This window comes from Sarcophilus harrisii, chromosome 3, assembly GCF_902635505.1.
Source record: "Sarcophilus harrisii chromosome 3, mSarHar1.11, whole genome shotgun sequence".
Lineage (NCBI taxonomy): Eukaryota > Metazoa > Chordata > Mammalia > Dasyuromorphia > Dasyuridae > Sarcophilus > Sarcophilus harrisii.
In genome coordinates, this window is record NC_045428.1 from 394,655,301 (window position 1) to 394,675,306 (window position 20,006).

Here is a 20,006-nt window from a genome sequence, read left to right on the forward strand (position 1 = left end):
TTATCCAGGTCAGCAGTTATTTTTCATTCTGCTTTAAATTCAAAACCTCCAAATCCTTTTTCAAATTGATAAAATCTGTTATGATGGATGTATTCTGAAAGTCATCCTAACAGATCACTCAGTGGAAAGAATTCTCTGAAAGTCCCTTTTTGAGCATTTCATTCTATCCAAACAAAAGGTGATTTCTTAAATATTTGACAGTGGAAGCTGATGATTTCTCACTTTCTGGACATTCATTCAGTTCCACTGCCTCTGTAACCTGTCAGTTTTTCGTTACTGATCTCCAGACACTGGTGTTTGATGCATTTAGTTGACACTGCTGGCAGGTCATTCCAAATAAATTGTCCTTTCACTAGTCTGTCATTCGTCACCTTTTGGGGGGAGAGTATAGGTTGACTGCTTGTAGCAAAAACTTGCTTTGTTTCCTTCGGATTGTCAATATAAATTCTGTGGGATTTTCTTTCATATCAGTTTAACTTAAATATGTTATCAATTTAGTTCTCAAGCACTTGGCCTGGCAACCAGAGTAGTAAATATATCAATAACTCTTTATTTGCCCTTTCACCATTGAGACAGCCAGTCTGGGCCTCTCAGCAAATCTGGGTTTCTTCTTTCCACTAAGTATTACTTTGGATCATGCTCTTCTCAGTCAGTTACTGTTATAGTCCATTTCTCATTTTAGAAATGAGTGACTATTTCCACCCATAATGAATCAACACTCAAAGCTACCCAGATGTAATTCCTATTGATTTTAGGGAAGAGCTGTACATAGACAGGCAAGGGGAAAATGTGGCCATCCTGCTGAGCTCCATGCAAAAGGGGAGCTTTATTCTGCTGATTGTTTTTCATAAGCCTGGTCAGCTTCCTCTGAGGTATAAGTAAATTACTCTATTCTGCTTTCCAGTCCATGCTCTTCCCACTCCAACATCATCCCTGCCACACATACACATGCACACACATATTTCTTTGTGATCCCATAGGTTTGATATTTATATTATGGAATTATGGAATCCTTGATTTAAGACTGGAAGAGATCCTAAAGATCATGGAGTTCAAACTCATCATTTTACAAATGAGGAAACTGAAGCATAGGAAAGTTAATCGAATTACCTAGTGAGAAATAAGTAGTAAGTGCAAACCTGAGATTTGAACTCCAATCCTATAACTCTAAATCCACATTATTTTCCTAGGAGACAATTTAAAACCAAATTTAACTGAAATTAATATCTGGTCATTTTTCAGTCATATTCAACACTTTGTAACCGCTTTTTAGGATTTTCTTCACAAAGATACTGGTGTGGTTTGCCATTTCCTTCTCCAGCCCATTTTACAGATAAAGAAACTGAAAATGATTTCTCCAGGGTCACATCAGTGGTAAATGTCCAAGGTCATATTTGAATTCAGGTCTTCCTGACTCCAGACATAGCACTCTATTAATTGCTCATTGAAAGTGGTACATTTTTCAAATCATGATTTAGTTTTAAAATCTGAAAAGAATTTCAAGTCCAGAGAAAATGTATAAAACCACTTGGACTTTTCATCTTCAATCTTTCTTGATACAGTATCTTGAGGACCCCCAAAAAAGCTTGTACTAATTTCATGCTTGTCAAGGCTTCTATGATTCTAGTATTTCTTTCTGAAGTCAGGGCCAATACACTTGCTAAAGACACTGTTCAAAAATTGTCTCATGTATATGATATGGCTAAATTTCACTAACCTAACAATATTCATAAATGAGAAAAACAGCATATTAACTATTCTTTTGTGAATGTTCCTGTTCTCAAAATCTTTAATTTATTTTAATGCTTTTTGCATTGCTCAGATATTTAATCACATGAAAATATTAATAAGCCCAGCTTCACAGTGTGAAATTAAATACAGAATTTTTAGCTCTTTGACTTAACTTTTTAACTTGACTTTGATAAAGAATAATAATTCCAGTTTCTTCATTCATAAGATGGAAGAATTGAATTCTCTGATTGATAAAATCCCTTCCCAGTAGAAAAGTCAATGGATTTTGAGATGAAGGAAGGAAGTAGAAGAAGGGAGGAAGGGAGGAAAAATGAAGGAAGCATCTCCTTTACTTCATCTCAAAATCCATTGACACCCATTCTCTTTTTCACCTGTTTTGTCCTATAAGGAAACCTCTCTTTTTGCAAAGCAGCCTCTTTATATGTGCTTTCAATCCCATTCGTTCCTATTTTTTCCGGTATATTGCCTCCTCAATCATCTTCCCCACCCTTACTAATCAGCAGCCTCTTGCTATTTACTGATTCCATCCTTGTTGTCTTCAATTATGCCCAGCTTTCAACCATCCTTAAAAATCTTTCACTAGCTTGATCTTACCATTATCTTACATCTTGCCTTTCTTTCTTAAAATCTTGGGAAAATCCTATCTAAATATTTATCCACTTCCTTTGCTCATACTTATTAAACAACACTTTGAAGGCTGGCTTTTGACCTCATCATCCAGCCAAAACTATTTTCTTCAAAGTTGTCAGTGATAGTTTAATCATCATTTCTGATATTTTTTCCCTTTAGCCCTCATTCTTCTAAATTACCTGCTATATTTGGTGTAGTTAATCCCTTCTTCTCCTGGATACTCTTTACTTTCTGGGTTTTCATGACATTATTTTCTCCTGTTTCTATTCTTACCTATCTTCTGATATTTTCCAAGTTCCTTTGCTGTCTTATTGTCTGTATCATTCTCCTTTAACTGCTGGTATATCCCTAAGGCTCTGTTCTACCCTTTTCTCTTCTTTCTTTATCTCCTTACTCTTGGTAAACTCATCAGTTCTGTTAGGTTTAATCATACCCTCTATGCTGATTACTTCTAGATTTTGATACTCAGACTGAGTTTCTGTACTGAACTCCAAGTCTCATGGCAACAACATTCTACTGGATATTTCAAATTAGCCTGTCCTTATGGTACCTCAAACTCAAAATTTTCCCCAAAACTTATATTTTATACTTAAACCAGTCCATTTACCAAAATTTTCAATTTCTTTTGAGACCATTCTTTTAGTATCCTAGCTTTATAACTTCAACATTATCGATCAATCAGCATTCATAAATGCTAAGGCACTGTGCAAAACCATTGGGGATACAAAAAGAAGCAAAAGACAATCCCTGCTCCCAAAGAGTTTATAATCTAATGAAACAACATGCAAACAAATATATGCAAAGCAAACTATATGAAAGATAAATAGATAATTAACAGAAATAAGGCACTAAATTAAGAGAGGTTGAGGAAGAAGATGAGATTTTAGTTGGTACCTAAAGGAAGCTGGAGAGGTCAGTAATCAGAACAGAGATGAAAGAAAGTTCTTTCTAGGAATAGGGGACAGCCAGAGAAAATACTCAGAACCAAGAAGGCATCTTTTTTGATGAATAGTCAGTATCACTAGACTGAAGATGGGAGAAAGGTGTTAAAAAGATTGGAAAGTAGAAGGGGATAGGTTATGAAGGGCTTTTAATGCCAAACAGGGCTTTTTGTATTTAATCAAAGACATAATAGGAAGGCATTTATTTGAGTAGGGAAGTGATAAGGTCAGAGCTGTACTTTAAGAAAATCACTTTGGTAACTACTGAATGAAGGATGGATTGGAGTAGAGAAAGACTTGAAAGAGGCAGATCCACTCTCAGCCTATTGCAACTATCAAAGCACATTATTTATAGAACTCTTTTTGTAGTGGAAAAGAATTAGAAATTGAGGGATTGTACATCAATTGGTGACTGGCTGAACAATTTATGTTATATGATTGTAGTAGAATAGAATTGTGCTCTAAGAAGTGATGAGGAGAATAATTTCTGAAAAACTGGAAAGACTTACATGCATTGATGCAAAGTAAAGTGAGCAGAACCCAAATAACATTGTACACAATAACAATATCATATGACAAACATTTGTGAATAACTTAAGATATTCTCAGCAATGCAATGATCCAAGACAAATACAAAGGACTCATGAAGAAAAATGCTATCCACCTCCACAGAAAGAATTGATGGAGTCTAAAAATAGAACAAAGCATACTATTTTTCACTTTTTTGTGGGTGTTTTGTTAGTCTATGTTTTCTTTCATAGCATGATTAATACGGAGATATGCTTCACATGATTGCATATATATATAATGTATTAAAATGCTTACCATCTCAGGGAGGAAGACAGGATAAAATTTGGAACTCAAATTAATGAATACTAAAATTTTTACAAATAATTGGGGAAAATAAGATATTAAAAAAATCCATTAAAAAAAATATATATATATATAAAGAACTATTGTTTGGCAGAGTGAGGGACAATGAGGGATAAAGGGGACAATTTGGGTGATATAAAACAAAATATATCAATAAAAATCACTTTTTTTAAAATGGAAAAAAAGAATAATCAAAACGAGGTAAAAGAGGCCCAAATTAGATATGTGTCAGTGTCAGAAGATTTAAAAAATGACATATAAAAGAGATGATGCAAAGATTAAATTGACAAAGGGCTGCAACAGTTTGGCTATGGAGGATGAGAGACAGTGAAGAACCCATGATGATTCCCAAATTGTGAGACTGAGGAATAGGATAATGGTGTTGCCTTCTCCAGTAAATAGAAAATGAAGAGGGAGAAGGGTTTTGTAGAAAAGATAATGAGTTCCATTTTGGACATATAGAGTTTAAAATGTTTCCTAGAAAGCCAGTTGAAGATACATAGAAGTCAGTTGGAGAAATAAGATTTGGTAGTCACCAGGGAGTTCGGAGTCAGATAGGTATATTTGAGAATCATCATTCTCAGATGATGATAATTAAATCCATGGGAACTAATGAGCACTAAGTGAACTGGTATAAAGGGAATTGACAAGAAGGCAGGGACAGAGAACTGAAAAACACCTATGGTTAAATGTCATAGTCTGCAAGATAGTCCAAACAAAAGAGAAAGAAAAGGGGTTATATAGGTAGAAGAACCATGAGAGAGAGTAGTGTCCCTTAAACCTAGAGAATAAAGGATCAAAGAGGAGAGAATGGTCAATAATGTAAATGGCTACAGAGAAATCCAGGAAAAATGAGGATTAAGAAGAGACTATTGGAGTTGACAGCTAAGAGATTATTAGTAACTTTGGAGAGGACAATTTTGGTAGAATAAGATTGGAAGCTAAATTATAAGGAGTTAACAAGAAGGTCAGAGGAGAGAAAGTAGAGGTACCTATGATAAGTGAACTTTTAGAGAACTTTAGTCACAAAAGGCAGAAGAGATAAAAGAAAATAGGAGATGGAAGAGAAAAGTGAAGATTTTTATAGGATGGCATAGAAATGGTTATGTTTGTGGGGAGTAGAAAATAAGCCAGTAGAAAGGGGGAATTGAAAATAAATAAAGAGGGGGCAATTTGTTGGATATTGGATGATATGGGATCACTTGAAGAAGTAGAATGGTTGACCTTGATAAGGAGGTAAGCCACTTCATCATGTGAAATAGGACTGAAAAAGAAAAAAATGGCAAAAGGCATTTAAGGAGATGAGGAAGAAGAGAGTAAAGTGAGTTCACAGCAAATGGTCTTAGTTCTTTCTGAAAAGCATGAGGCAAATGTCCCAACTGAGAGAGTGGGGATGAAAAGTTTTGGAAGAAGCACTGTAGATACTGGAATAATGAGTTGATAAGAAAGAGATAGAAAGATTGCCTAGGAGCAGCAAGGGCTCAGTTGAAGTTGTATAACATGAATTTGTAGTGGACGTAGTCATGATCTTTATCTCAAATGCATGGAGGAGCTAAAGGGATAAATGATGGGAGTGATCTGGTCTGAGTCTTAGGTGGGTGCAATTGGTGATATAAAGGGCTGGAGATTCAAGAAAGAATGACATTGTAGAACTGAATTGGCTCACCAAGGGATTCAAGCTAGGGAGAAGAGGAAAGAATGGCTGATGCAGGGAAGATGGCCTAGGAGAGAATCAAGGGGTCAGGGGATTGGAGGTCATGGTGCAGATGAAGAATAGAGTTTTGTAAAAGAAGGCAGAGGGAGAATTGAAAAGTCAATAGATTATGGTCAGATAAGGAGATGTCAGAATTATTTTTTAATATGGGGTGATACATTTGTGGATAATGGCACAATCAAAGGTATGAATATTTTTGTGTATGAGTTAGAAAGGAGAAATAGCTCAAAGGAAGTGGGTAGACTGTGAAACTGAGCAGAGTATTTGAGAGAGAATCAATATGTATGTTAAAGTTCTCTAGTTTGAGGGTGGAAGTTGGGAAAGAAAAATTGTCAGTCAAATGTCAAACTGAGGAAGAAAGAAGAGTAACATTTGAGTACAATAAGCTATCAAGATTTTGATTGGGGTGGTAGATCATGGTCCTCAGAAGAAGGGGTATTATTGAGAGATTAAAGAAGGGGGAGAAAATGGAAATGACAGTGAGGGGCAAGGGGCAAGAAGAATGAGTAAAGGTACAACCAATACTGACCAGGGTAGCTAGGAAAGTTGTGTCATCATGGAGAAGGCAGATTTCAGCAAAAGGTAGTAAATAGAAGGAGTGGGAGAAGAAAAGATTTAAAATGAGAGAAAGTTTGTTGCCTGTGAAACAGGCATCCCAGAAGGAATAGTGAAGAGATGGATGCAGCTAAATTGAAACTTTGGAGTAGGAAGGTTGAGAGGATAGAAATGAGGAATTGAGTAGTAAAGAGTTTAGAGTTAATATACAAAAAGTTCAAAGTTACTGGGATGTGAAGTTAATGAAGAGGTATAAGAATGTTCACTGAGTGCAGAACATCATATCTTTAACCTCAAAGGATAGATGAATCATGATCTAGGAGAGCTGAAGTCAAAAGGAGAGTTGCTCTTCTTTGTGACTGAGTTTTTCCACATCCAAGTTGAAAGATTTGTAGCAAGAGATGGAATTTGCCAGGACAGATAAAGGTGGTTACTGTGAGGCAAGTAGAAGGCTCCTGGTCTAGCCCATGCAGTCTTTTCTTCAGGGGTACTGCTGCACCTGCAGGAGTCAGAAGGCACAAGGTGCTATCACACCAGTCACCTGTGAAGTCTGGCTATAAGGGAGCAGCATAAAATGGTACACTCTACAAAGATACCTGGCACCTAGCAACCTTTCATCAAGAGACATTCCTCACTGCTCTCATCCATATGATCCAACTAATTGCCAAATCTTGCTATTTTTATTTCCATAACACCTGTCCATAATCCTCTTCTCTCTATTAACAATCATCACCATGTTCTTTTTATCACCTCTTGTCTAGATTTCTCACTAGACTACTCACAGTTGCCTGCTAATTGGTTCCCCTACCTCCTCTCTTCTCATTCCAATTCATTTAGCATGAGCTTTTAAAAAAGTTTTCTTAAAGCATAGATCAGATTCTGCTCTACTCAATAAATTGCAGCAGCTCCCTATTGTCTCTAGAATAAAGTAAAAACTCTTTATAAAAATGCTTTTTAAGGCCATGTATAATTTGGCTCCCTAGTATGATACTGTATCAAATCTTACTATGGAAGAACACAGATTAGTAAATTGATTTACATTTATCATATGTCTCCCTCTACCTCAAATAAAATTGAAATGTAGGGAAGAAAAATTTGATATAGCACATTTAGTTTTTAAGGTATATAGTAATCCTGTCCATTGTTATAAACGAGTCCCATTGTAATTATATAGATGGTAGTCTTTTGCACAGTTGCAACCAGAAATTTTTTTAAATTATGATTCACTGTCATATTGGGGTGATAAATATGAATCAAGTCATTTTTTAAGCCAATGAATTTAATAAAATGTCACCATTTCTAGTTATTGAGTCTTTTTTTTTCTGGTTTAGGTGCTGTCTTATCATGCAACATGTTCAAAAGCCGAAGTGGACAAATTTAAGGTAAGGAATTTAAGATTAAAACCCGAAACTGACATATACCTAATCCATGCTTCCTTCTCCATTTGCTCCCATTTTTACTCCTTTCTTTGTGGTAAGATATCTCTCAGATATTAATCTTAGATTTTCAGTGTTGAAGAGAAGGACAAGCCTGAAATTAGAAGAAATGTATTTATAAAACAGACTTTTTTATGTAATTCAATTGTATTCTGCTCCCCTTGACAAGGGGAAGTGGTTATTCAATCAACCGCTTATCAGTTAACAAGGATTTTGAAATGTCAGAAATTGTGGTAGGTACTGGGAAGACAACAAAAGCTAGACAGTCTCTAATCTAGAGACTGACAGAAATAATTGAAAAAAACAGATATATGTGTGTGTGTATAAACTATATATATATATATATATTTTACATACATATGTAAATATATTTATAAATATACCTGTAGTTTGATTTACACCTATGCGTGTACATTTATATATACATGTGCTTGCATTAAATATATATTTATATACAAATATATGGGATATATATTTACAAATATGTTTGTTTATGCACATATTTATTTACAAATATTTATACATATATACACACAAGCAGAAACAAAGTATATAGAAAGTAACTTGAAGAAAATTTAGGAGGCAGCTATCCATTTGGCACAGTGGATAGAGTGCTAGGCCTGAAGCCAAGGAGACTTAATTCAGATCCAAGCTCAGACAGTTACTAGCTATGTGACCCTGGCCAAGTCACCTAACCCTGTTTGCCTTAATCTACCAGAGAAGGACATGACAAACCACTTTAGTATCTTTGCCAAGAAAACCTCATCAACAGTATGATTCCCCAGGATCACAAAGAATAGAACACAGCTGAACAACAAAGAAGGATGTTTAGGAGGTGGATTTTAGTACTTGAGTAAGAATCAGAAGACACCCTTTCTGGGGGGTGGTATTGAGTTCTTGGGAGGGACAAAATTTAATTATTCTTGTGATACCTTCACTATTCACACTATTCTCAGAAAGTCAGTGGTGTCAAAGTGGCTTGCATTTATTGCTCCTTTCCTTTCTGTTACTCAAAAGTGAGTTTTCTGCAATGGTTGAAGTACTTGGGAGTATGGGAGAAGCTAATGACTAAAGGATTTTTGTGACACTATTTCTAAGTACCTGTAGAAGTATAGGGAACTTCTAGGTAAATGTCAGTTGTTTCTTAAGCAGAAGGAAACTTTAGTGGGAAAACCACAATAACAGCAATAACAAAATTAGGTAAGAGAGAAATCACAAAATATGTTTTCACCCTAGTGAAAAATGAAAAGAAAGAATATACCCTCCCCTAAGTTCTTATTTTTTTTACAATATGAAAATAATAAAATATCCTGTAAATTGATAGATATGGCTCATTTGTAAAAAAAAAAAAATGAAGACTCCGGTTGTGACATTGTTACTTTGGAATTTTTAACATTAACTTGCTACTTTTATTACACCAGATTGCTTATGTTGTTACAATAGACCTTTGTAGTAACTTTCTAATCAGTCCATTCTGTAAAAAGATGGAAACATCTTTTTACAAAACGGAACTAAGGCCGCTTCAGATGGATCCAAGATATTATATACCTAATTCTACTCTACAAAAAGGTGTCATATTTGGGCCTTAATATGTTTATCATAATCACACCCATTTTACTGACAGAGAAAACCAGGCTTTAGAAAGATCAATATGCAAGTAGAGCAGTAAATATGATCTTTTAATTATCAAGAAGAGAAAAAAAGGTGAGAATTAGTGGAGTGAAATAAAGATCATACTTCCAATAACCATAACCATTTGAAAAATGTCTGAAGTCCTTAAAGTAAGAAGAAAAAGAACTCTGAATTGCAAATAACTGTCTGTAAGGCACTTCAGACTAGAATAAAGGTAGAATCACTTTCCCATCCTTACTCAAGTAATTACTTCAAATAATAAGAGCAGCAACCAAAAATGTGACAATGGCAGAGAGAAGACAGAGAACCTGTAGAAATACAGAAGATTTGAGATTTTAAGAATTAGATATAAACATCCCAAACTACCTTAGGTTATTGTGTAATCACTGTTCAATGTTATCCAGCTTATTATACAGATGAGGAAACTGAGACAAATAAAACTAAATGACTTATCCAGAGTGACACAAATATTAAGTGTCTGAAGTTGAAATAAGATCTTCCTGACTCTAAGCCCAACACTCTATCCACTGCACCATCTAGCTGTTCACATGCCATAGGAAATGCCTCCAAAGGGCACCACTGAATTATAGCCTAGTAGAAATGTTTTCACAATAATGATCCTGTCTTAGAATCACTACTTTCCTTCAAATGTTTCTCAATCCCAGCACCCAGTTGCTAAGGCTCTCTGAATAACTATGTGTTTATTCTATATACATTTCGTATTTACTTTTGTGTATACATTTTATAATCCCATAATAGAATGTAAACTTCATGAGAACCAGGACTGTTTAATTTTTGTTTGTCTTACATAATTCCTGATACATAAGTGTTTAAATGTTTTTAGAACTAATCAACTAATTAAGAAATTATCAATTGTGTTTGATATGCTCTTTTGGAATATACTATATTTAAAAAAAAAAGATTTGTATGTAAGACAGTTAATGTAAAAAGAAAACTGACATTTTTCAAAGCAAAAAATAAATTAATTTACTTAGGAAATCCACTTCTATGGATTCCCTCACTCACTTCCCCATGACACCAGACAAATGAGGTGTTATGATTTTATTAATGATAAATACAACATAAAGAAAATGAAAACAGATAGCAAAGCTGAGGAAAGACTAATGAGGGACATTTTGTGGAATGTGAGGAAATCATAGTTCCCAGCTGTCTGTTCTATAACAAAATATTGTCTCTTATGCCTTGGTTTACATCCCTTGATTGTTGGATTTGCCGAGGTTTTTTTAGTATTAGATTTTATTTTCCAAAATGTGAGGTATTTAAGTTTTAGAACAATAAGTTATTTTTTAAAATATTATTAAGATCAGGTTTTATTCTGAAAGAAGAGAACTGCTATCTCATAATAATGTAATTGAGATATATTGAATAATTATAATCTTACAACTTTTTTCTTGATATAAAAAGTAAATAAAATATTCTGGCAAAATAGTTGATACCTATTATAACCATAACAATAAGACCAAAATACATATGGCTTTAAAATAATATTGATAAAGGAAAGTCAAAAGCATCATTCTCTGCCTGAACATTTACACAAGTAGTTCCAGAATATTGTTAATGGATTATGGTAAATAAATGCTTTGATTTGACCAACTATATGTAGAAGATTTATGCTTACACTAATGTACCTCAATTTCTTTGCCAAGTAGAGAATATGCAGAATGTTTTATGGTAATGAGAGTCAGTGTAGTAAAGTAGATGGAGTATTAGAATTAGTGTCTACAGACCTGGGTTAAAATGCCAGCTCAGATACTTAATAGTTTTGAGATCTTAAATAGGTTAATCACCTTCTTGCAGCCTCAGTTTCTTCATTCTTAAAATAGAAATAATAATTATTTGCATAGGTGTGATGAGAAACCTTTTAATATTTTCCTGAATCTTTCTTTAATAAAGTGGAATTCCATTGGTAAAGTTTACTCCTCATTAAAAAGGTTAAAAGATAGGAGGCATCTTTTTCTGGCATTTATGATATCATATTGATACAATATAAATTTGCCTTGCCATGAACAGGCTAGGTAGTTTCAGTTTCCTTTGGATTTGAAATTTAAAAGTGGGGAGCTAATTGGATATACATTGAAGGAAGGAGGAAGAACCAAAACTAAGATAGCCAGAGAGAAGGTGGTCTGACACCAACAGGTTCTCATTCTCTGGATGGAAGCACTAGCAATTCTGTGTCCCCTCCAGAGAAATAATGTATGGTCCCAGAAAAAAAGTATGGAACCCAACAATTCTAGAAATAACGGACAAGCGGGGCAGCTAGGTGATACAGTGGACAGAGCACTGGCCTTGGACTCAGGAGAGCTTTAGTTCAAAGCCCGCCTCAGATAGGAGATTCCAAAAATGAAAAAAAATCTAGACCAAGTAAAAGCTAAAGCTAAAAATTGCCCAGGAACAGAACCATGATGTAACAGAGCAAACCTGGATTTTGCTTCATTTGTATGGTAAGTTATGTTTAAAGTCTGAGGGTCCAGGAAAAAGGCTTGATTGTCTAGTGAGTAACTCTTAAGTGTTTTCTTCTTCAAGGCTGTTTACTCAATCTCAGAGTAGTAGTATTAATTTCAAGGATTGTATTAGTTCCTTAAGGATGTAGAACTTACAACATGATTTTGATATAATATAGATAGATGCTTTCCCTTTGGTGGGAGAGATAGAATGTGTAGCTCAATTCTGGGAAAAGACTAAGTCTGGAGGACTATATTATTAGTTCCCTTGCACAGAACAAGCTAAACATAAAGGAAAGGAGAGGTGTCAAATTCAAATAGAAATTGAAGGTCACCAAAGCATACCTGAAAGACACACATTAATTTAGAAAACCACATATTAACATTCTATATTCCATTCTATTTTTATTTATTTTTGTTAAATATTTTCCAATTGCATTTTAATCTGGTTTCCATACTTTGGAGTATTGCCATCTACTAATGTTTGACACTTCTTGTCTAGATAATTTATATGCTTGGATGTAAATGCATTGTATTTTACATTTCTTTTTTCTTTTCTTTTCTTCTTTGTGAGGCAATTGGAGTTAAGTGATTTGCCCAGTGTCACACAGTTAGTAAGTATTAGGTGTCTGAGGCTGGATTTGAACTCAGGTTTTCCTCATTTTGGTGCTCCATCCACTGCACCATCTAACTGCCTCTATTTCTTATTTGGTTAAGTAAAGTTTGCCTTAGATTTGCTCTATGGTTAGTCTGAATTTTTGCACGGCAATAAAGGCCCTTTTCACTTTTTATTTTTATTTTTCATAGTAACTTTGAAACAAGGCAATTTCTCATCTTCTCAGAGAAACCCTGGCCAAGGCCAGCATCCCTCCCATGTATCTCTATCTTCACTTACAGAGACCACCATAGAAACCATCAGCACTTACCTCCTGGACTATTATAATAGCTTCCTAACTTGTCTCCCTTTCTAAAACCTCCCCTCCCCAATCCTACTTCCAAAAAACTACCAAAGCAACATACTCAAATAGAATAATTTGAGAAACTTGGCCCCAAGTTTGAACCCATTGTATGTAAATGGAAAACTTTGATTTGGACAACAAAAAGAGTAATATCTCTATCTCTTTCTTTTCTATAACTATATTAAGAGAAAGAAGAAACAGTGGGATCACTGCTTGGGGTAAATAAGGCAATGATAACTGATGACAAGGAGAACACAAAGCTATACAATTATTGTTGGGTCCTGCTTTCTAGAGCCCCCAAGTTGGGGTGACAAAATGTACTGTACTTTCTAGAGCCCCCAAATTGGGGTAACAAAATGTACCATGCTTTCTAGAGCCCCTACACCGGGGTGATTAAAATATCCTGCTTTCTAGAGCCCCCAAGTTGGGGTGACAAAACATACTATGCTTTTTAGAGTCCCCATGCTAGAATGGTTAAAATATATCATCTTACTGGAGAAGTGATGAGGCAGGACTCCTGAGAATGGTGAAAATATGGAGTTTATTCCAAGTTCTTTCCCCTTATATACTCTCATACCCTTATATAACCAAAACAACACTGGGCATGTGCTAAGTATATAGTGCGCATGTGGGACCACATAAAGAACTTACTATTGTATGTAGTTTGCCACCATTGTTAGCAAGTTCCCTCTGGGCTGAGGGATCTTATACCTCACTCAGAGTTCCCCCACTGTCTGTGGCCCTATACAAATTATTATTTTGCTTCTGTTTTCTCTACCAAAGAAAATGAACTTTGAACTGAAAGGTACAGAACAGAATGGCAAAAAGGGAGCTGATGCCAAAGATAAATAGATAGTAGGCGAATACATTGATGTCTTTGATGAATTAAAGTTGCCCAACTCAAGTGAATTGCATTTTCAGGTACTGAAAGAAATGATGGATGGGATTTTTGAACCACTGTCATCAATGATATCTGAAAGATCATAAAAGAATAGAAAAAGGAAAACATTATGCCATTTTTCAAGGAAGGAATAGAAATAGAATCTGCCAACTACAGAGCAGTGAGCTTAACTTTGAATCCTGGCAAAATTCTGGACCATCTTATTAAAGAAATTTTCACAAGTTTTCACTGACTCTCTCCTTTGTTCAATCATCATACATCTATCTCTCCCCCTAAATGTAGATTTTTTTTTTACTTCAAAAACTATCCTGGGACCTCTTCTTCTCTCATCTTATTTCCCCCTTTTGGTGATCTCACCAGCTTCATTGGATTTAGTTATGATCTCAACTAACTTCTCTTGGCCTCAGTTCAGGAAAAAAGTCTGATGTTTTAAAAATCCTAAATTGATATATAAATATTAGCTATTATCATTATTGTTATTAATTATTATGAAGATAGAGTCAACAATTCTTTGAAAAAGATTGGATTTAAAGGGTAAGGGAAGAATGAAGAATAGAAGATAGCTCTTACATTTTAAAATATAGAAAGTGGGAAGGATATGGAACACTCTTTACAAGAATAGAGAAGTTAAAAAGGGAGTTTGAGTTTTGAAGGAAGATAATAGAGATCCCTACTGTTTCTCTTTCTTGAATACCAATTTTCTATCACCAAATGTCTGCTAGACTTTTCTCATTTGATATTTTCTAGGCATCCCAAACTCACATATCCCAGCATTATCTATCTTCACAATTATTAATAAAGATAATGTTAATAATATGTAATAATATGTAAACTTAGGATTCTCAGAATTCTTTGCAAACATTATCACATTTTTTTCCTTATATCAATGAGAGGTAAGCTGATATTATCCTTTTTATACTTGGGGAAACTGAGGCTGAAAGAAGTTAGTTGATTTGCCCAGGATCACAAAACTAGTTAGTATTTATGGCATAATAATAATTATATTTATATAGAGCTTACCATGTGCTAAGCACTATACTAAACACTGTACAATCATTATCTCTTTTGATCTTCACAACAACCCTGGGAAACTGGTGCTATTATTAGGCGCATTTTATAGATGAGGAAATGGGCAAACCGAGGTCAAGTCACTTGCCAAGAATGACATAGCTAGTAATTCTTCTTGACTTCAGGTCCAGCACCCAAACCGCTAAGCATCACGTAAAGGTACCACAGCATCCCTCACATCTACTTCCTTATCTTCACTTACATAGGCCATCACCATAGTGCAGACCATCAGAACCTCCCTTCTGGACTATTATAACAACCTCCCAACTGGTAATAGCCTCCAATACTGCTTTCACAAAACTGCCAAAGTGATGTTCCCAAAGCACAAGTCCAACTATGGCACTACCTGGTTCAGAGTTTGGGTGGTTTCCTATTGCTTCTAGGATAAAATACAAACTCATGTATTTGACATTTAAAGCCTTTCCTAGACTATTTCTTTTTCAAACTTTATGCCTATTATTTCCCTTCATGCACTAAATGTTCTAATCAAATTGGTCTGCTTATTATAGACAACATCCCTTCAAGATAACATTCTTTTCTCCATCTATCTGCACTTGCTCTGATTATTCTCAGTGCTATAATGTAACTCCTTTTCAGCTCTTGCTCTTAGAATATTTAGTTCTGTTCAAAGCTCAGTTAAAATGCCACCTCTAACATAAGGTCTTTGTGGATTTCCTAAGCTACAAGTGCCCTGAAATTATCTTACATGTATTTTATATTTGCTTATCTGAATTCATGTTGTTTTGTTGTATAGAACACAAACTCTTTAATGGCCTGAATTTTTTAAGTTTTGTCTTTGTATCTCTAGTCCTTTGTATAATACTGGGCACATAGTAGTCATTTAATAAGGCTTTTTCATTGATAGATTGATGGAGAGATCTAGGAAATGAAATGAGGATCATAAAGAGATAGAATGGTTTCATTTATAATACATTATTGCAGACTTTTTTGGTAGAACTTTTAAACCAATAGGTAAGACAAATGCTATAAACATCCATTACCTAGGAGATAATTACAAAACATTTGCTATCTTATCCCATTTTCATAGAAAGGGTGGAGAGAAGTAGATTAGATTGAACATGCTAAACACAAATAGAAACAGGGGCCACTAAATCAAGCATATAGCCCTGAAATTTACTTTGACTTAAAGAAAGTCACATATTACTATAATATATGTTTTATTAGGTTTTCATTCATTTTGTTAAATATTTCTTTATCATATTTTGGCCTATACTCAGAAATATAATAGTCCATAAATCATGTCTTTAACATCTCCGGGTAAGATAAAAGTATAATTGGGTGGATTTGGAACTAGATGAACAGTTGAACAAAGAGTAGTCATAAATGGCTCATTGCCAACATGGTAGGAAGATAATCGTAAGGCAAGGATTGGAGAGTGGAGGGAGAGAAGTAAGAGTCACTTGGCAGCAGGACAAGGAGGAGAGAGGCTGGAGACTTCAGACTCTAGAATCTAGGATACATCTTTGGCAAACCACATGGCAGCTTGCCTGCCTCTTTCATTTCCCCCCTAAAGATCAAGGACTTTGATTTATCCTGACTCTGGCCCTCCAGGGAGCTAGACAGTTCTAATCAAGGGTGTTCAGGTAAAAGTTTAAGAAGTGACTCTCCAAAGAGTGGAAGTGAACAATCAACATACTTTGAAGTTTAATTTTTGTTGATATTTTCTCCATAACCATCTTAAATCTAGACAATAAAACAATAAACCAAGCACTGGTTTGTAGTATTTGTCCATTTCTGATGTGTAAATATTCATACTGAATAACACCTCATTAGTTGTAAGATACCAGATTTTTAGAAAGACATTGATAAAATAGAGGACAACCAGAACAATGGTGGGTCTTATGAGAATCTGCTGAAGGAACTAGAGACATTTTAAACTGGAGAAGACGCTTGGAAGATGTGTTGCTGTCTTCAACTTGAAAAGCTGTCTTATGAAAAAAGGATTAGATTTGTTCTTCTTGGTCCCAGAGTATAGAATTAGAGCAATGGATAGAAATTACAAAGCAAATTAGAAATCATGTAAGAGAAAATTCCTAATAATTTTAGCTATCCCAAAGTACAATAAATTGTCTCAGGAAATAGTATGTTTTGCTTCATTGGAATTCTTCTAACAAATATTGGATTACTGTTGGGTATGTCATATTAGGTATTGTTTTCTGGTTATGGATTGACTTAGAATGCTGCTAAGGTCCCTTCTATCTTTAAAATTCAATGATTTTGTTACATTGTGGTAGCAAGAAGCAAGCAGGGAGAGCACTCATCCAGAATTATTAGTTTTTATTTAGGGTCACTTATTATATTTGCATTACCCACAGAGTTGCTGTCAGCCAGTCAACAAATGTTTATTAAGTTATTACTACATGTCAGACACTGTACTAAAGACTGGTGATACAAAGAAAGGCAGAAGATTGTTGCTTTTCTCAATGGAGCTCACACTCTAATGGAGGAAAAACATATGTGTATATCCTATACATAGGATAAATTGAAAATGAAGAACAGAAGGAAGGCACTAGAATTAAATAGGATCATGGAAGGATTCCTGTAAAAGGTAGGATTTTAGCTCGTATGTGAAGGAAACTGGACAAGCCACAAGGTAGAGATGTTTTGCAGTTAAGTGCTTTGAAAACCTTACTACAAAATATAATGAGTTAGTATTTTTAATATTAAAGGTTTGATATGAATCTGCCAACCTTAAAATTGTTGTAAAGTCAACTTATGTCTTAGAGATTGTCTTAAGCATTGAATGGATCTCATAGCCCATATTCCAGCTGTGTGAATTACTATTGATAGGGATAGGGATAGAGATTTTACTGAACCTACTAGCTCTAGCACTGCTGACTAGTACCTCCTCTGCAACTTAAAATCTTTGTCACCAGCATGCCCTTGGAGGTTAAGTGACTTGCCTGGGGTCAAACAGCTAGCATATATCCAAAGCAAGAATATTAATAATAATATGAATGTGAAATAAAGCTATCCCTAGGCAATTTTTGTAGGTATATACTGGGGAGCAGGGGAGGGAGATACCTGATCTAAGAAACAACTTGGTATAATGAAAAGACCATTATTTTTGTGATCAGAGTCCTGCTTCTGTTTGATATAGGATAAGTCACTTGATGTCTATAGGTTTCAGTTACTTCATGTATAAAATGAGGTGGTGGGTCTGGATGACTTCTTAGTTCCCTTCCAGCTTTAAAACTATGACCTCCTGAATATGATCATTAATAAGACTGCTTTTGTTTTAAGGAGATAATTACAAGTACCAGAGAGTTGGTGCCCCTGGTATCAGGCTCACAAACAAGGAATAGAGGACTGACTTTCCCCATTTTCACATATAGCCTATATATTCTACATTTTGTAAATTCGTTTACTTCCAAGAAGAGGAAATATGATTTGGCCCGGGCCTTGAAATCACTAATGGTGGTTAATTCTTACATATTCCCACAGACTGAAATATTTTTGAATAGTTCTATTACAATATTTGTAGGGAATACTTTATGTAGGAAAATCATCCATTCATTTCAAGTTAAGAATTACCCACTTTTTGAAGAATTAGATTTAGATTCTAATATAAATAATGTTGCTTTTATTAATTTATTTGCTTGCTCTTCTTGGATCAGGCAGGATCAACCCAAAAATGGAGAGCACAAAATGAATATTAAATGCTACCCTCATTGAAAAATCACTGTCTTCCATGAAGTTGAATTAAGGCATCAATGGGAAATTTATGCAGGTTTTAATGACCATATATATGCCTCTTACCCAATATAAACAAAGATAATATGACAGATCTATGTGAAGAAGACTGATTTAAATGGGTTTAATAACCTGGAGGTGCCAGTTATGATAACATAAGAAAATGAGATTAGTATACCAATTATCTGCAACTGTAATTTTATACCCATTCTTGCATGTGGTGGACAGAGCAGACAGTGTTTCTGTGAACTGACAATCTGACACTTTAAATCACTGGAAGGACATCCTCACACTATATTATTATCTTCTATCATTTAGCCTTTCAATTGAGAACTATATGAGGTTACTTCTGCTGTGATCAAAGATGATCTAGTTTATAGCATGATAATGGCCTTGATAATTAAATTCCACTAACTCATGAGGTATTTGTGGACTGTACTGCTCATTTTATATTTTAAACATTTAAATATTAATATCCATGCCATAAATTTATATACTAGTAAAATAAATACTGTTCCTCTTTCAATATGGCATTGGGTTCAGCAAGAGCCTTGGAAGCTCTTAGGAAAACTGAGGTTGAGAGGTTAAATGACTTTCTCAGGATCACACAGATATTTGAGGTAGAATCTGAGTTTGGGCCTTAATGACTCCTAAATTTTTATCTACTGAACCACTACTGCTTCTGCTATTATTCTTATATATTTAATGGTCTAGGTACAAGTGACACAGATAGATGAAATAATTATTTCCTGTAGATGAATAAAAGGTTCTGATGTCATTTCAACCATTAGGTCATGTCTGATGATTTGTGGAAAGTGCTAAAATTTTATAGTTATCAATGACCATTGTAATTTTCCACTGTTTCCTTCCATATATACTAGTGTTCTTCAATTGCTGGTGACATTGACTTCATACTGAATTGTCATCATAAAACTTTTGATTTTTTATAGACAAATATTCAACAACTATTGTTTCTTTTTCAATATGATGTTGCTGAGTTCAAGTGAATGTTCTCCATGGATAGGTTTTTTATTTCATTTTTGGATCTTAGATAATTCATTGGCTTTAGTCATTATTAAACCATTTGTAGTTACCTTTGACAAATCCAAATATTCTCCTTCTCTTTTTCCTTCTCTTGTTTATTTTTCTCCTCCTCTTTTTCATCATCCTCTTCTCATTCTTCCTCTTCCTCTTCCTTTTCCTCCATCCCTTCTTCATTCTCATCCTTCAAGGGCAAGGGTAAGAATTCTTTCAGTGTTAATATTCTATAACTTAATAAAATTTGTCTCCAATTAAGAAGAATAGAACTAGAGTCACAAGTCAATAAAGAAATTATGCCAAAGCTGGTTCTGGTTCTTGTGGATTTTTG

The 20,006-nt window shown here is 34.7% G+C and overlaps 1 protein-coding gene across 1 annotated transcript in view; it reads left to right on the forward strand.

Moving 5' to 3' along the window:
• Positions 1-20,006, forward strand: part of PDE11A (phosphodiesterase 11A) — a 452,396-nt gene that overhangs the window by 266,114 nt on the left and 166,276 nt on the right. The window contains exon 10 of the mRNA XM_031960412.1: positions 7,797-7,847. Within this exon, the coding sequence (XP_031816272.1) occupies positions 7,797-7,847 (51 nt within the window). The remainder of the gene's footprint in view (positions 1-7,796; positions 7,848-20,006) is intronic.